Here is a 14,358-nt window from a genome sequence, read left to right as displayed (position 1 = left end):
ATTCCCAACTTTGACTGGGGGAAAATGGACGAGGCTGGCTTTCCACGTCCCGGCAGGCAACAAGGAGAGAAAAGATGACATCGTTGGGCGCGGGCAAAGGCTTTTTGAACTAGGTTGCTAGGCCAGATATCTGTGTAACACACCATGAAGCTTTACTTCTTCTTCGTTTTCGTTTCTATCAGTCTGATGATGTGCGGGATACAATCGACGATGTGTTGAAGACACACACACACACACACACACACACACACACACACACACACACACACATACACACGCGCGCATGAAAAAACAAAACAGGGCTTGCTCCTCCAGAGGTTGCACACACCGGCTCCCATTCTCTTGACGAGGCCGTTCCCAACAACCGTCAAGCCAGCCAGTCCACACCCTCCCCCAGCTGGCGGGCTTGCGAGAACCGAATCTCGTGATACCAGTACGTAGTACTGAGATTTGAGGCTGCATTGTGAAACACCCAAGGAAGAAAAAGAAATCCCCTGCCGGCGCCGAAATGAAGGGAGGCGCGGACACCGCAGGACATTCCACTCCCACCACCACACACGTACGCACACACACACACACACAGAGAGCGAGAGAGAAACCGCTCATGGGAGATGAATAAACTGGTCCCCCTAGGTACCTCGTGAATAAAGGTACATGAAATGACTTGACACGGCGTGACCCCCATAGACGCCGCACTAACCTCTGGCCCTGCCTTGGCTCTCTCCCACCGCGGTCCGTCCGGGGCGAAATGGCTTCCTGCCTGCCGAGACGCCATGCGCCATGCGCCAGCAACACTAAGGCTTTGTCCGCCATACACTACGACGCCACAATTCGCGAGCAGTTCCATACGCAGACACTCGTGCGGCGGTGCGCGCTCCCAAGCGGCGTCGGCGGCAATACGCCCCCCCCTCTTGTCAACTTGTGAAAAGGCCTAGACTCTCCAAATGGCATCTGACATGGCGGCAACGGCCGCCATCTGCTCGACGTCATGGACGCGCAACACGTCTGCCCCGCCTTGGACGGCGGCGGCGACGGCGGCGGCGGTGCCCCAGGTCCGCCCCGCGGGGTCCGCGACACCGGTGGCCTGTCCGACAAACGCCTTGCGGCTGGCACCGACGAGCCACGGCAGGCCTTCGAGACCGGGCCATGCGCGCAGCTCGTCGAGGCGCCGGAGCAGCGTGAGGTTGTGTGTTGTCGTCTTGGCGAAGCCGAGGCCCGGGTCGAGCATGATGCGCCAGCGGCGGATGCCCGCGGCTTCGGCGGCGGCGACGCGGGCCAGCAACGCGGTGGCGACAGCGGGCACGACGCCGCCCTCGCTGAAGTAGTCGGTGAGCTGCGCCATGGTCCGCGGGGTACCGCGCATGTGCATCAGACAAATAGTTGCGCCGAGGCGGCCGACGGTGGGCAGCATGTCGGCATCGAGCGCGCCAGCGGACACGTCATTGATGATATCAGCGCCGAGCGCAATGGCCTGCGCGGCGACGCTGGCGCGGTACGTGTCAACGCTGACTGACACGGCCTGGCAAGCGGGCATGCTCCGGATGAGCGCGACAGCAGGTAGCACGCGCGCGGCCTCTTCATCGGCCTCGATCTCGGGCCGGCCCGGCGCGGTAGACTGGCCGCCGACGTCGATGATGGTGGCACCACCGCGGACCATGTCGAGTACAGTGCTGGACAGGTCGGCCGCCGCATGCCGGCCGCCGTCAGAGAAGGAATCGGGGGTGACGTTGAGGATGGCCATGATGCGTGAGGCGCGGGTTGGCGTGAGCGGCGTGAGCGGTGCCGCGTGGGCCGAGAGCCGCGTGACGCAGAACAAGGGCTCGCTGCCGGGTAGATCATTGAGGTAGTCCTGTACGAGCTTCCACGGCTTGGATGGGTCAATGGACTTGGAGGGGATGAGTCTGGAGGAGAGCAAGGTGGTTAGCATGGGCTCAGGTTGGAGTTGAAGGGGAGGGGGAAACCAACTCGGAAAGTGGTCGGAGTACGAATTCACGTTCGGGAATGCCAATATGAGGTACGGTCAATCTTTCGTTGGATATCCTCTCATTACCGTAGAGCAGAATATCGAGGTCAATGTTTCGTGGGCCCTTGTCGATGAGTTTGCGACGACCCAGGTCCCTTTCTATCGACTGGAGCTCATCAAGCAGAGCCATTGGCTCTAGTTCAGTTTCGACCTGCATGCAGTGACGGATTAGCATATAGAGTTTCATTCAGACATGAAAGTATCTCGTCTCTCATGAGTGGTTCCGCCAGGTCGGGGTTGGTCAAGATAGGATGCATCCATCGAATCTCAAGTGACCTGATTGCACATACCTCACAGACTCCATTGAGAAAGCGGTCTTGGTCCTTGACGTACATTGGTTCCGTCTCCCAGAGGCTACTCGTGCGAGTGACGTTGATCCCTCGCTTGTCCATTTCATTGCAGGCGCGCTCAATCTCGGCGACGCGGTCGCCCAAGTTGCCGCCGAGGGCAATGTAGGCTGTCGTGGTACGCTTGGCGCCTCGACAGCCGCAGCCCGCGTATGATCGACGGCTGATTCTGCCGGCTCCCGGAAGATGAGCCTTGTCCAAAGTATGACGAGCACATGCCGTGGTTGACGGAAGCACGCGGGAAGTGGTGCAGATGGTTCGAGCAACGCTGGCACAGGCGGCGCGGTGCGCGGAGTGCCGGGAAGCGCGGGCGAGCGCCCCAGCGGCGAGCCGGGCGTGCATGATGCGATTCGAGGGACGGAAATGAGTCTCGAGCTGCGCGTTATTGGTGCATCGTCAGTTGTGCTGGTGGTTGAAGGGGCCAGCGGCTGCGGAGTAGGAATTTTTTTGACAGGCGCGCCGACAGCGGGAGGCAGTTGCCATTGTATTACCGCGGTGGCGGACTACAGCGTCGCAAAACGAATGTGTGAGTGAGCTTGGTTGTACATCTACTTGGCATTATTTATGAAAAGTCGTCCGCTTGATTTTCAGTTTTCCCCGAGACTGGGAGATGAGATGTGTCTTTGTAAAGAACCGCGCGCGCCGTGGAGCTTGGGTCGGCTGGTCGCTAACTGCTCACTATGTACAAATTAGGTACCTTAGACCTGCAAAGTGCGTGCGCTTTGGTGGCAGATCCAAGTACCGTTGTCCAGCCCGCAGCATGAAGACGGCTAAAGGCTGCGGCTGGTAGCCTATCACAGGCCATATCAAGGTTACAGCCAATGCCGTCTTGATTCGGGTCACGGCTGTTGGTAGAGGCAAGCGACAGCAAAGCTAAGACAAGGTCTAGATATTTGCAACGATCGGGCTCGCGGATACGGCAAGTCGGAGCGGACATAGTCGGCGAGACGAGATGCGGGTGCGAGATTTTGGGGAAACCGGGGGAGGAAGGTTTATCAATCAGTAACTAGTAGAGTCAACACGGCCCAGTAATGACATGCCTAACTAGGTACCTTGTCGGCCTAATTCGCTCGAATTGAATGCTTGTGACAGCGCCATGGCCGCCCGGGGAGGGTGGCAGAGACATAGCCGGGCAGTGGCAAATAAGCCCACACAAAGTTATTTGGTTACAGTGGCTATATCCGCTAGGAGGACGTTTGCGAGGGGGAGAGCCGCTCTACCACTGTAAAAGACAATTGCGGCGTTGACCCTGCGGGGATGTCTTGCAGTTGGCTGTGCTACCAGTCGGTTGCCTATAGCAAGCAGATAGATGCGGGGTGACAAGAGATAAAAGACACATCATGCAGCCCGATTGAGAAAAGAAAATGAATGAGTTACATGGTTAGCCTCCAATGTCCGCGGATTACTCTACCATTTGCCTGGCGATCAAGACCAGCAACTCCGTGTGCTTCTTTCTGTCCCTCGGCATCTTTTACCCCAGATTGAGCTATGGGGATCCTCCAGTGGCTTCCATGCCTGTAGCGCCCCCCCGTAGTTGCTAGCTCGGCGCATTTTAGGCATTTTAGTGGTCTGATGCCCGTTTCTACCGTTTCTACAGCACATTCGGCCCCACTATCCTCCCCTGGGGATTGTGCCTGCCACTCTTCCGAGCTCGTGCCTCGGCTCATTCTGATTCCCCGGCGACACTCCGCGCATCCAGAAATCCGTTATTAGACTTGCCACCTGCGCCTTTCTCTTCACTCCTGCTCCTCCTCCTACATCCAACTTTGTCTTCATATCTGTATTCTCTCCTCTCAAGGCAAACTGACACCCTCGTCGTCGTCGCTTTCCCTCTCTTCTTCTCCCTACATACCACACATCACACAACCGTCATAATGGCCTCTCCTCGTACGTCGGCTCCTCCATCCCGCGCTACCTCGGCTGCCGAGTCTCTCCATCAATCACTAACCAGTCCTCTTGTCGCGATGCAGAGCAGATCCGCACTCCCATCACCGATCTTTTCAAGATCAAGCACCCCATCCTGCTGGCCGGCATGAACGTCGCTGCCGGCCCCAAGCTGGCTGCCGCCGTCACCAACGCCGGTGGTCTCGGTGTTATTGGTGGTGTCGGCTACACCCCCGAGATGCTTAAGGAGCAAATCACCGAGCTCAAGGAGTACCTCGACGACAAGAACGCTCCCTTCGGTGTCGACCTGCTTCTCCCCCAGGTTGGCGGTAGCGCCCGTAAGACCAAGTAAGCAAACGCGCGCGCCGCAACCAAGAAAAAAATTGCCCGTCTCTCTGTCACAGCGCCCACGCTAGTCAGCCGCCCTGTCACATGCGCAAACATCTGACAGCGCCATGGTCAGCGGCATGCGCACGGCATAGGAGCCGTATTATTTTCGGGGTATTTCCCAAGGCCAGCATTTGCTAACATGTACTCTCTCTGCGCAGCGTCGACTACACCAAGGGCAAGCTCGACGAGCTCGTCGACATCATCATCGAGTCCGGTGCCAAGCTCTTCGTCTCCGCCGTCGGTGTCCCCCCCAAGCATGTCGTCGAGCGCCTGCACAAGGCCGGCATCCTCTACATGAACATGATTGGCCACGTCAAGCACGTCAAGAAGTGCATCGACGTTGGTGTCGACATCATCTGCGCCCAGGGCGGCGAGGGTGGCGGCCACACCGGCGACACCCCCACCACTGTCCTCATTCCCGCTGTCGTCGAGGCGGCCAAGGCTGGCAAGTCCCCCCTCACCGGCGGCCCCATCCAGGTCATTGCTGCTGGCGGTATTCACAACGGCCAGCTGCTCGCCGCCTCTCTCATGATGGGCGCTACCGGTGTCTGGGTCGGCACCCGCTTCATCCTGACGGACGAGGCCGGCGCCCCCAAGGTGCACAAGGAGGCTGTCAAGAACGCCACCCACGACGACAACATCCGCACCATCATCTTCACCGGCCGTCCCATGCGCGTACACAACAACCCGTACATCAACAACTGGGAGACGGAGCGCCAGCAGGAGATGAAGGAGCTCGCCGCCAAGGGTACCATTCCCTACGAGGCCGACCTCGACAAGTTCATGGACGTCCTCGACTCGGGCGACCCGACGAAGATGGGCGAGGCCGCCAAGAAGATTGGCATTGAGGCTCTCGCCATTGACGAGGACAACGACCCCATTGACGCTTTCCGCCCTCTGCTCATGGGCAAGTGCGCCGCTGTTGTCACGGAGCAAAAGTCGGCTCGCGCTGTCATTGACGAGTTTGTCAACGATGCTGTCGCCTGGATGCAGCGCGGCAACAAGATGATTGCCAAGCTGTAAATGACTTTTACAAGAAAAGATGAAGAAACAAAAAGGCATGTGTGAAGCATCTATGATGAGACGGACTCTCGGCCAGTGTCGGGCGCACAGCCCTGCACCATTCCTGGGTGTTTTTTTATTATTTATTTTCCTTTTGTCATATATCCTGTAGATTAGAAAGCATCTGAATAACGAATCCAAAAAAAAAATTGGAAAAAAGACTGTACAAAAATGTCAGACAGACGCATTCCTGATGTGTCCTGTGACGTCCCCTGATGTGTCTGTGTGACGAGCTGATGGGCTACATGGCTCCTTGCAGCGTGGCGCTGACATGTGATGACAGCTCTGCCAAAGAACTCGAGTTGCCGAAGAGCGCGACACGTCTTCCCCACACTTTTTCTCTTTTGACCAGGGCCACCAAAAAGATGCCGAGAGGAGGGCAGGCGAATCTCCGAACCCTGCCTATCACGAATACCAGAACATCGCCTCGGTGCGCGTAACCTGTAACTTGACCACACCGGCTAATCATCTGGAATCACCTCGAATCACAAATGGTAGCCATCATCATGGGCTAATTTTCATGTTTTTTTTTATTCATTCCGTCCCCTCGTTTCATTCCCACTTTTTGTGATTCGCCGTCGTATTTTTACCCTGTTCCACCCCCGACAAAGCGGATCAAACAAACATGAATCACTACAAAGAAAAAGTGTTGCGAAAATTAAAAACAAAAAAGAAACGAACTGCTGCCGTTGCGCGTATATCAAACTCGCCCCGTCAGCCCCGGCTCCTCTAAAGCCTCCCCCAGCTTTTTCGCTAATAAGAATGGGCGCGCGTATGCTCCCCACCGTTGGAATAACCTTCTATACTCATCTTCGTGTCTTTCTTTTGTGGCCGTCGCGATGAATTTAGTTGCCAAGGTACTGACGGATGGCACCTTGTAGGCGGGTGGCACCCTCGCCAACCAGGTTGCCCAGGTTCTCCAGGTCGTCGCTGGCCGTGATGCCGAACTTGCGCACAAAGTCCTTGGCGGCCGACTCCAGATCCCCGTACTCGTCCTCGGGCTCGTCCTCGGGGCGACCAAAGTAGGCGTTGGAGGAAATGGACGTCGCGCCCTCGAACCCTTGGAGGCGCCCCTTGGCCTCGGCTTGCGAGTTGGGGTCGTATGCTCCCTTGCCAAAATATTCGTCCGACGAGATGCCCTTCTGCGTGCCGAATTTGCTACGGGCGTAGTTGTCAGAGTCATCTAGGAAGGAAACATGTTAGCCGACAGCCATCATCACGTGAATGCAGTCTCCCAGCGTAAACCTACCAGTAGAGGCTTTGACGGGACCGACGGAGCCAAAACCGCCAGTATTCTTCTTTGTGTCCTTGGCAGCTGCAGCCTTGGAGCCGCCGCCAATCTGGCCAAAACCGAGTCGAGCGACTTCCACCTCGACGTTCGACTTCTGCCGAGTATGTGATGAGCCGCCCTGCGCGGGGCTGACGGGAGTGGGCGAAATAATGGTGGCAGCAGAGCCGGAGTTGGCAGGAGCCTGCTCTGCCTCCGCATCGGGATCGTATCCCAGCTTGGCGATTCGATCGGCCTCCTCCTTGGCCAGCTTCTCCGCCTCATCAAAGTCAATGACGTCGCCAGTTACCTTCTTGGCTCCAAGCTTCGTCGTCTTCTTCGCACCAAGCACGTTCGTCTTGCGGGCGGCGCCTGTCGTAGTCGTCTTTCTCAAAGCTGCAGACGACGTGCGACTAGTAGCGGGCCGGGGGTCAGCGGCGCCATCAGCCTTAGCTAGGGGCGACGCGGATCGTGAGCCATCCTGGCCGGCATTGATGAAAGGAGACGGTGTGCGGCCAACAACAGGCGGTGTGGCCGTACGCGAGATTGGGGGCGTAGGGCGCTTGATGGCCGGCTTGTCCCACGACGAGAAGAAGTCGTCGTCTGGCTCGCCGGCCGGTGTCGCAGAGCCATCATCGGCACCATCCGTAATGACAACCTCCTCGGGGTACGCCTGCGCATCCTTGGCGGCACGTCGCTTCAGTTCATCCTTGTATTTAGTGGCGGCATTGGACTGGTATTTGGTTTTAGGGTCCTTGCTGTTGAGGGCTGCAGTGCCGCCGTTGGCGCGGAAGAACTTGGCAGCCGACTCGTTGCCGCCAACCTTCATCATTCGCAGCTGTTCCCATTGCCATTGATCGAGGTTTGTAGAGCGGACAAAAGAGATGTGGACGCCGAGATTGCGGTGGTTCGAAGAGCAGTCGAGACACAGGTAAATGCCAAAGGGGACAGAAGTCCAGGTGGGGTTGTTTTGCCCACAGTCAAAGCAGGTCTGGTCGCAAACACGATTTGTTAGCTTCGGCCGCCGCATCAGTCTCTTCCAAGAGGCGCGCTACAAACCTTGTTAGGCAGCTTCGACTTGAGCTTCTCAAAGATCTTGTGCGACTGCTGTTTCGTCGCGAGGCCACTCATCTTGTCGAGCGGGTAGAAGGGGTGAACCGGGTGAAATAGGCAATGCTCGGTATTCTGGGCCGGCGGGTGTATACTCAGAAGGCTATATTACGTGAAATAGACAGGCAGCGATCAAGATTATGTGTTGGTTGCTCGTAGAGTACGGCCAATACGGAATAAGGAGACTCGGAGGGAGGTCAGGGAGGTCAGGGCGGGCGGACTATTGTGGTGAAGTGGCATGAAGGGAAATCGCCCAACGTCATTGGATGAAATTGGGCCCTCGCCCCCACATTATGGCTCTGCCGAGGGCGGTGAGCCTCCCATGGTCTAGAACTTGGTTGAGCGATGCCTCAATGGAAGCTACAAAAGTGCAAGTTCCCAGCATTCAGTAGCAATTGTAGCTACCTCATCCTATGATTCTAGGCTGTTCTCATTGTATTTGAGGACATGTACGCGCGAATTTCGACGTCATGAAACCCGTCACCTCCCTTGCGGCCCTGCGCCCCGCGACGAGCTTTCTCAGTACCAACAACAGCTTGCGCACCTGGACAATCGCTCGATCGTATGCGACGCAAAATACACAAGGACCGACGCCCCTAGGGCCAAAGAGACGAGGCGTGACACCATTTAATGACGACGGCTATGTCCCCTGGACCGAGCTTTCGGTCCCAGAGAAGGCGGCTCGCGCCACGCAGCAGAGCTTCAACGTTGGACTTGTCCTCGTTGGTCTCGTGCTCACTGTCAGTACCCTATACAATGCGAATAGCGCATTTTCCTGCGCATGTTTCCAAACTAATTCCAATGATCTGTTGCAGGGAGGAGTCGGATACCTTTTGTGGACGGACGTCTTCTCGCCAAACAGCAAAACGGTCCAGTTCAACCGAGCCATTGACAAGATCAAAAAGGACGAGCGATGTCTGGAGCTTTTCGGCGAAGCAAAGAAGATTCTCGCTCATGGAGAAGAGACGAACAACAAGTGGCAGCGCGCGCGACCTCTAGCGTATTTTGAATGGATCCAATATCGTCAAGCCATGTGTACTAATGCGCCTTTGCAGGTCGTCGGAGCGCGTGGATAAGCAGGGAGTTCACCACCTGCTCTTACACTTTCACGTACGTGCCATTTCGTCGTCTAGACGGGTCATATCTAACCATGCCACAGGTTGAAGGACCTCGCAACCAGGGTGTAGCGCAAGTCCATATGGTCAAGCCTCTCGGACACTCCGATTACGAATACAAGTACCTGTTTGTCGATGTCAAAGGTCATGGGCGAATCTATCTGGAGAATTCCGATGCGAAACGATCCGATTCTGGAAAGAAGTCATTCACCCTGTTTGGGGTCAAATGGGATTGAGGCAGCATATGGGAAGCTGTCTCGCGGGACTCAGTCTTATCCATGCCGCTGATGACAAATTCCCCTGTACAAATTGTATACTATTTCGAGCATCATGAGCAAGGACAGCGTTTTGACAAATGGGCATATTGGGGTCGAAAGGGGAGCACCAAACGGTCAGCATGCAGGTGAGGAGGCATTTCTTGAATCAGGATTCCGTGTTAGCATGATGCCTTACATCTGTTGATTTTGTTACGGATGCAAAACTTCGGCTTCCATATCATCACTTCCTTAAGGAACAATCGACCCTCAGAAACGAGTGAAAATAAGGCGAGGTGGTAGACTGACTGGACAGAATGGCATGTGTTGCTGAGGAAGAAAGAAGCCGGGTGCTTTCTTGTTGTAATTGGGATGTGAGCTGCCAATCAAGGAGCCGCCAAATCCCGTGCAAGGCCCTAGATTCGAGAACGCTGGAAAGAGACAGGCTGGTGTCAGTCAAGTTGCAGTCCTGCCTGAGGCTGGAACGTGCGGTTCAATCTGGTCTCGAATTAGGAGTTGGAGGCGACTCTGTCGACTCTGTTGATTTGCCGCCATGACAAGCTTCGTAAACAGAACTCTCAGCTCCATGCTTGGAGATACATATGCACACTTGGATCACATGCAATATTCATGGGAGCTCCAGGGCAGTTCGATTTGAGGCGAATCCAGTCCTGTACGACGGCGCTAGAGTTTCCCACGCCCCAGAAGAGTATCTGCACTATTATCGGAAACTCGAATACTTGTGGCGGCATACGAGCAAGTACCTTTTCGGACGGGATGGGTTCAAGGCGACGGAGACCGTCGGAGGGTGTGTGATTAGAGTCGAGGTTGCACGCGGAAGATGAGGCTCTGCTCATAGGCCCTTTTAATGCTGGCCTGGGGGAGATTTGGAGAGCGGGGAGACAGGGACCAAGCTTGACTGGGATTTGGTGAGGAGACTGGAGGAGAAGATACTGGAGAATGGAAGTTGCGAGAGGCACAAAAGCATGTGAAGACTGGCCATTGCGTCAGGGATTCAGCACATCGGCAGAAGATACGATCCCGCCACGCGCCGAAAAACGAATCAATGGCACCAGGGATTGCGGATATGGCGGCCGGGCTTTTGCTGGGCAGCTGGGGTCAAGGGCCAGTGGGTAAAGAACCCCTGTCAGGAGCGTCGCGATAGCCGAAACGCGATTGCTTTGCAGGATTTTGGCTTGTTGAGCCTCATTTCGTTGTGCCTCGGCTATTGCCTGATAGGCTCTGCACCACCAACAGCCTCTTCGGGCCACGGCCAACGGCCGAGCACGGTCTCTCCACCTCGAGGACGCCTTGTTCCCCTTTGGGGACACACCGGCGGGTAGGCTACTGTAGAGGAAAACTTTGTTTTAATCTGACAGCAGGCAGCTGGCACGGCCGCGTGGCGCGTTCCCAATCTACTCACCCTGGAATGAGACCTTGACCGCAGAAATTGCTCGCAAAACAACCAATTGTCCAGGCATGGAAATACCCCGCGGGGGAAGACCAGAATCGAAGTGGGGGCCATTTGAGCCGAGGTTACGAAATTGATGACTCAAACACTTATACACAACATAACATAACCGCGACTACTGGTAACTCTAACTAGTTATGCAGACCAGTATGAAAGCAGAACCGATGTGCCCGATTCTGCTCCAACTACACGCAAGGTCTTTGTAACTATTGCCTAACGCAGTATTCTACACTTGGCAAATCGCACGAGGTTACTCTCACTGCTGTATCGCGAGCCACTCTGCACCTTGTCGCCCTGTGAGCCGGCAACGCGTCTTGCTTGATACGACTTGCCACAAACATTGTAGAGCGTTGCTTGTTTGCCGGCCTATGGGGCGTGATAAGGAGCTGCAGCCGCCATCGCAGCAGCGCGGGGTGAAAGATGCAAAGATAGCGGCGATGCAAAGTCCTGCCCGGACTTTTTGGTAAAAGCCCTACGCGGGCAGCGTACGCGGGGCGTTTTATCCGCAGGGCCCATGCCGTCATTCTGGCTTTTTCGACGTCGGCCCGTTTTGGAGCATGAATCTTTTAGTTACTAGTTACTTTCAGACTTGGGACCATGGCGGCCCCGGATGGCGTCAGAACGGAAACGGTCTGTCTCTGGATACCCATTTGACTCGTCAACTTGCTCGTTATTCAAGCAGCGCGTAGCGACGCTTGGCGAGATGCTTGGGCAAGACGACATGGTTCAGGTATCGTTTATACTACCAACTCTTTACATGAGGCTGTCGGCAAATCAGTGCCAAATGATGGACGCATGGGGGGGAGGGGCTACGGCGCTCACAGAAGCCAGCCGGTCTCCGTGCGCCACGGCCGCTTTGGCTCATCTTGCGAACCAACGTCGAGCTGGGTTGAGACAAGAATGCTACGTGATGCCCTCTAGGTATCGTTTCTGCTCTCTCACGGCAGGTCGCTGTAGACACATGGGTGACATGCCGCTGGCCGGCGTTGGTTGTATTACGGAGCGGAGCGGGTTCTGCCGGCACATGGCGAAAAGACGACGAGAGGTATGTAGGTACCTGCAGGATGGATGCCTTGAACCTTGTCCTCTGGTACAAGTCACTGCTTGACAGGCACTCTGGCGCGCCCCATCTCCTGACAGCGAAAAGGGTACAACTACTCAGTCGCAGCGTCGCACTCGGGAAACGCGGAGCCTAACTAGCTCAGCCGTCGTCTCCGTCATCAGGTTTTTGCGTTGTTCTATTCTGAGAGCGTTGTATGTACTGTAGCGCGGTAAGCACCCGTCACGCCACAAAGGCAGCGCAGTCTTGACCTTTCTTGTCTGGTTGTTGTTGATGCTTGCCACACGCACCGCCTCGAGACAACCTCGCGCCTGGCCTGAGGGTGGTGGAGAGGAGGGGGGGGGCTGGTCCATGTATGTATAGCGGATATAGTGCTATGCATCGGAAGATCGAGCGGGATTCACGAAACAAGGAGGATGGTGTAGATCAGGCCATGCATACGCCGCGCGCGCTCCTTTTTTTTCTTTTCTCTCTGTCGGGGCGGAGCTGCCGTTTCGGCCAGATGGGGGGGGGCAGAAGATGCGGAAGGAGAAGTTTGTTTTGTTTGATGCAGAAGCAGCAGCTGTCCATACCACGGGCGCGTTGTTGAGGAGAGGAGGAGAGGAGGAGAGGACAGGTGCCCGTTGAATGGCGCTGTTGGCCCTGCATAGCGGCGGTTGCTGCAGGGGCCTCGTTCGATTCTAGCCGCCCCTGTGCCTTGGCTGGCCACATGTTTGCACCACGAATTCGGCGGCCTCGTTGACACTTGTTGGTAACTACAAGTCGTACGCCGGTCCTATCCGTTCTCAATGCCCATACATACATACATACATATCCATATATATGCCCATGCTTGCAACCCCCCTCGACTCCCATCGCTGGCAAGGATAATGGGGAATGGGTAAGGCAAAAAGCCCCCAGTGGCGTTCCCTTGGCTGGGCATTAGTACCCCCAAGATATGTATAAATCAGGCAGGCGAAAAGCCCTTTTTTCCCTTTTTTCTCACCACAGCACGCAGTAGTGTCAGCGCCGAGCGGAGCAGCCTCGCTATTTGCTCAGGCTTGGGGGTGTGCAATATTGCTCCATCATCGTCTATTATAACACCATTTTTCTTCTTGGCTTTTTGTTTGCAGGACAGGTACTGTCCACTGCCCCGCGTCTTGGGAACAACAAACGTGCAGATGAAGATTTTTTTTGTGTTTTTTTTTTCCCTCGCCACTGGTGTGACGATGACGCAGAAAAACCACCTCTCCGTACAAGTTTGTCTTCGCCCGTTATCAAGCAGGAGAACAGTGGCGCGCGCTCCGAGAATGCCCGAGGCTGCGAGTCAAGCAAAACCAGCGTAGTTACAGCGGGGTTCGTCCCGTAACAAAAAAAAAAGAAGAAAGAAAGAAGGAAGAAAAAGACGGCCCGGCTAACACGTTGGGGCCTTGCTGTAGTTACCTACCTGTTAGTTAGCAACTCCTGGTAAGCGCTCTTCCAGCCTGTCGCAACAGGAACATGGCCTCTTGCAGCGCAGTGACTGGGCTAGACGCCGACGAGGGGAAGCCCGTTGTAAGCCACCGAGGAACTACGGAAATCGCTTCGCTTCCCCCCTGCCTACAGGGTTGTCATTTTGACGAACTCGCTTCTTCACACAGAGTTATTACTGGTGACATACATACAGCGAACTCACTGCAACGTAACAAAAAGGCCCTGCCGGGAAGCGCGTTATGTTGTAGGCGGTCCAGACCTTGGGCCAGGAGTAGCCGTTTTGGGTGACACCGAGATTGCTGCCCGTCTTACACTGGTTGCCATGTACCTTGATGGCGTGGGAAGCGAAAAACGTGCTCGTGTAAGCGAAGAGGACCATTGTACAAGAGTATTGGACCATCCAAGGAAGAAGAATCACTGCCTGCATCCCCCTTACAATGTACCTGAATCTGTCCAATCGTGCCCATCCGACACGACCGTGGGGATTGCCCTTTTGCCCTGGGTGGCTCTTTTGGCATCCAAATTGCCCCCCCTCTACAAGTTCCAAGGGTCGTGGGGGGTTACATTCATCGTGCATGCCAGGCTTGATCCTCCTTGTTCATAATAGCCCTCCCTCCTTCACCGTGAGAAGGTGCCCGTTTTCCGGGGCAGCGAGGCGCAATCCCTCGGCGAAGCCGAAGCCAAAACGCCCCCCCCCCCCGCGGCCGGCCCTGTTCCTTGCAACAATTGCACGGTGGAAAATGAAAATACCCATATCTGCTATCTCGTCATCTTTCAAAAAAAAAAAAGAATAGTTTGTGTGCCCATCGACGCCGCTAGTCGCCATCATCACACCCCCCTCTTCTGGGGAATACGGGGACATTTTGTACGCCACCAGCACCGGTTCTTAGAGAGTCCCATCTTGAAGTTCTTTCCTCCCTAGT

At 55.7% G+C, this 14,358-nt stretch overlaps 9 protein-coding genes across 9 annotated transcripts; 4 read left to right on the top strand and 5 right to left on the bottom strand.

The window, feature by feature from the left end:
• Positions 1 to 931: 931 nt before the first annotated feature.
• CCM_04032 (folic acid synthesis protein) lies at positions 932 to 2,712 on the bottom strand (the record flags this gene model as incomplete). The annotated part of the gene is made up of 3 exons (XM_006669180.1): positions 932 to 1,901; positions 1,966 to 2,174; positions 2,314 to 2,712. The coding sequence occupies 3 exons, from the start codon at positions 2,710 to 2,712 to the stop codon at positions 932 to 934; spliced, it is 1,578 nt and encodes a 525-aa protein (XP_006669243.1).
• A 1,532-nt stretch (positions 2,713 to 4,244) lies between these two features.
• On the top strand, positions 4,245 to 5,667 carry CCM_04031 (oxidoreductase, 2-nitropropane dioxygenase family, putative; the record flags this gene model as incomplete). The annotated part of the gene is made up of 3 exons (XM_006669179.1): positions 4,245 to 4,257; positions 4,341 to 4,602; positions 4,803 to 5,667. 3 exons carry the CDS (start codon positions 4,245 to 4,247, stop codon positions 5,665 to 5,667), a joined length of 1,140 nt encoding a protein of 379 aa, XP_006669242.1.
• An 884-nt stretch (positions 5,668 to 6,551) lies between these two features.
• CCM_04030 (GTPase-activating protein) lies at positions 6,552 to 8,104 on the bottom strand (the record flags this gene model as incomplete). The annotated part of the gene is made up of 3 exons (XM_006669178.1): positions 6,552 to 6,889; positions 6,956 to 7,964; positions 8,033 to 8,104. 3 exons carry the CDS (start codon positions 8,102 to 8,104, stop codon positions 6,552 to 6,554), a joined length of 1,419 nt encoding a protein of 472 aa, XP_006669241.1.
• Positions 8,105 to 8,553: 449 nt separating this feature from the next.
• On the top strand, positions 8,554 to 9,434 carry CCM_04029 (import inner membrane translocase subunit tim-21; the record flags this gene model as incomplete). Its single annotated transcript, XM_006669177.1, has 3 exons — positions 8,554 to 9,083; positions 9,139 to 9,193; positions 9,243 to 9,434. 3 exons carry the CDS (start codon positions 8,554 to 8,556, stop codon positions 9,432 to 9,434), a joined length of 777 nt encoding a protein of 258 aa, XP_006669240.1.
• Positions 9,435 to 10,080: 646 nt separating this feature from the next.
• Positions 10,081 to 10,455, bottom strand: CCM_04028 (uncharacterized protein; the record flags this gene model as incomplete). The annotated part of the gene is made up of 3 exons (XM_006669176.1): positions 10,081 to 10,170; positions 10,217 to 10,323; positions 10,407 to 10,455. 3 exons carry the CDS (start codon positions 10,453 to 10,455, stop codon positions 10,081 to 10,083), a joined length of 246 nt encoding a protein of 81 aa, XP_006669239.1.
• Positions 10,456 to 10,518: 63 nt separating this feature from the next.
• On the top strand, positions 10,519 to 10,795 carry CCM_04027 (uncharacterized protein; the record flags this gene model as incomplete). Its single annotated transcript, XM_006669175.1, has 2 exons — positions 10,519 to 10,581; positions 10,640 to 10,795. 2 exons carry the CDS (start codon positions 10,519 to 10,521, stop codon positions 10,793 to 10,795), a joined length of 219 nt encoding a protein of 72 aa, XP_006669238.1.
• A 263-nt stretch (positions 10,796 to 11,058) lies between these two features.
• CCM_04026 (uncharacterized protein) lies at positions 11,059 to 11,439 on the bottom strand (the record flags this gene model as incomplete). Its single annotated transcript, XM_006669174.1, has 3 exons — positions 11,059 to 11,129; positions 11,184 to 11,289; positions 11,413 to 11,439. The coding sequence occupies 3 exons, from the start codon at positions 11,437 to 11,439 to the stop codon at positions 11,059 to 11,061; spliced, it is 204 nt and encodes a 67-aa protein (XP_006669237.1).
• A 642-nt stretch (positions 11,440 to 12,081) lies between these two features.
• On the bottom strand, positions 12,082 to 12,813 carry CCM_04025 (uncharacterized protein; the record flags this gene model as incomplete). Its single annotated transcript, XM_006669173.1, has 4 exons — positions 12,082 to 12,357; positions 12,556 to 12,625; positions 12,701 to 12,738; positions 12,790 to 12,813. 4 exons carry the CDS (start codon positions 12,811 to 12,813, stop codon positions 12,082 to 12,084), a joined length of 408 nt encoding a protein of 135 aa, XP_006669236.1.
• A 649-nt stretch (positions 12,814 to 13,462) lies between these two features.
• CCM_04024 (uncharacterized protein) lies at positions 13,463 to 14,039 on the top strand (the record flags this gene model as incomplete). The annotated part of the gene is made up of 2 exons (XM_006669172.1): positions 13,463 to 13,516; positions 13,629 to 14,039. 2 exons carry the CDS (start codon positions 13,463 to 13,465, stop codon positions 14,037 to 14,039), a joined length of 465 nt encoding a protein of 154 aa, XP_006669235.1.
• Positions 14,040 to 14,358: the final 319 nt, after the last annotated feature.

This window comes from Cordyceps militaris (genome assembly GCF_000225605.1).
Source record: "Cordyceps militaris CM01 unplaced genomic scaffold CCM_S00003, whole genome shotgun sequence".
Lineage (NCBI taxonomy): Eukaryota > Fungi > Ascomycota > Sordariomycetes > Hypocreales > Cordycipitaceae > Cordyceps > Cordyceps militaris.
Note: the sequence above shows the minus strand (reverse complement) of the source record. Positions and strands in the feature narration are given on the sequence as shown.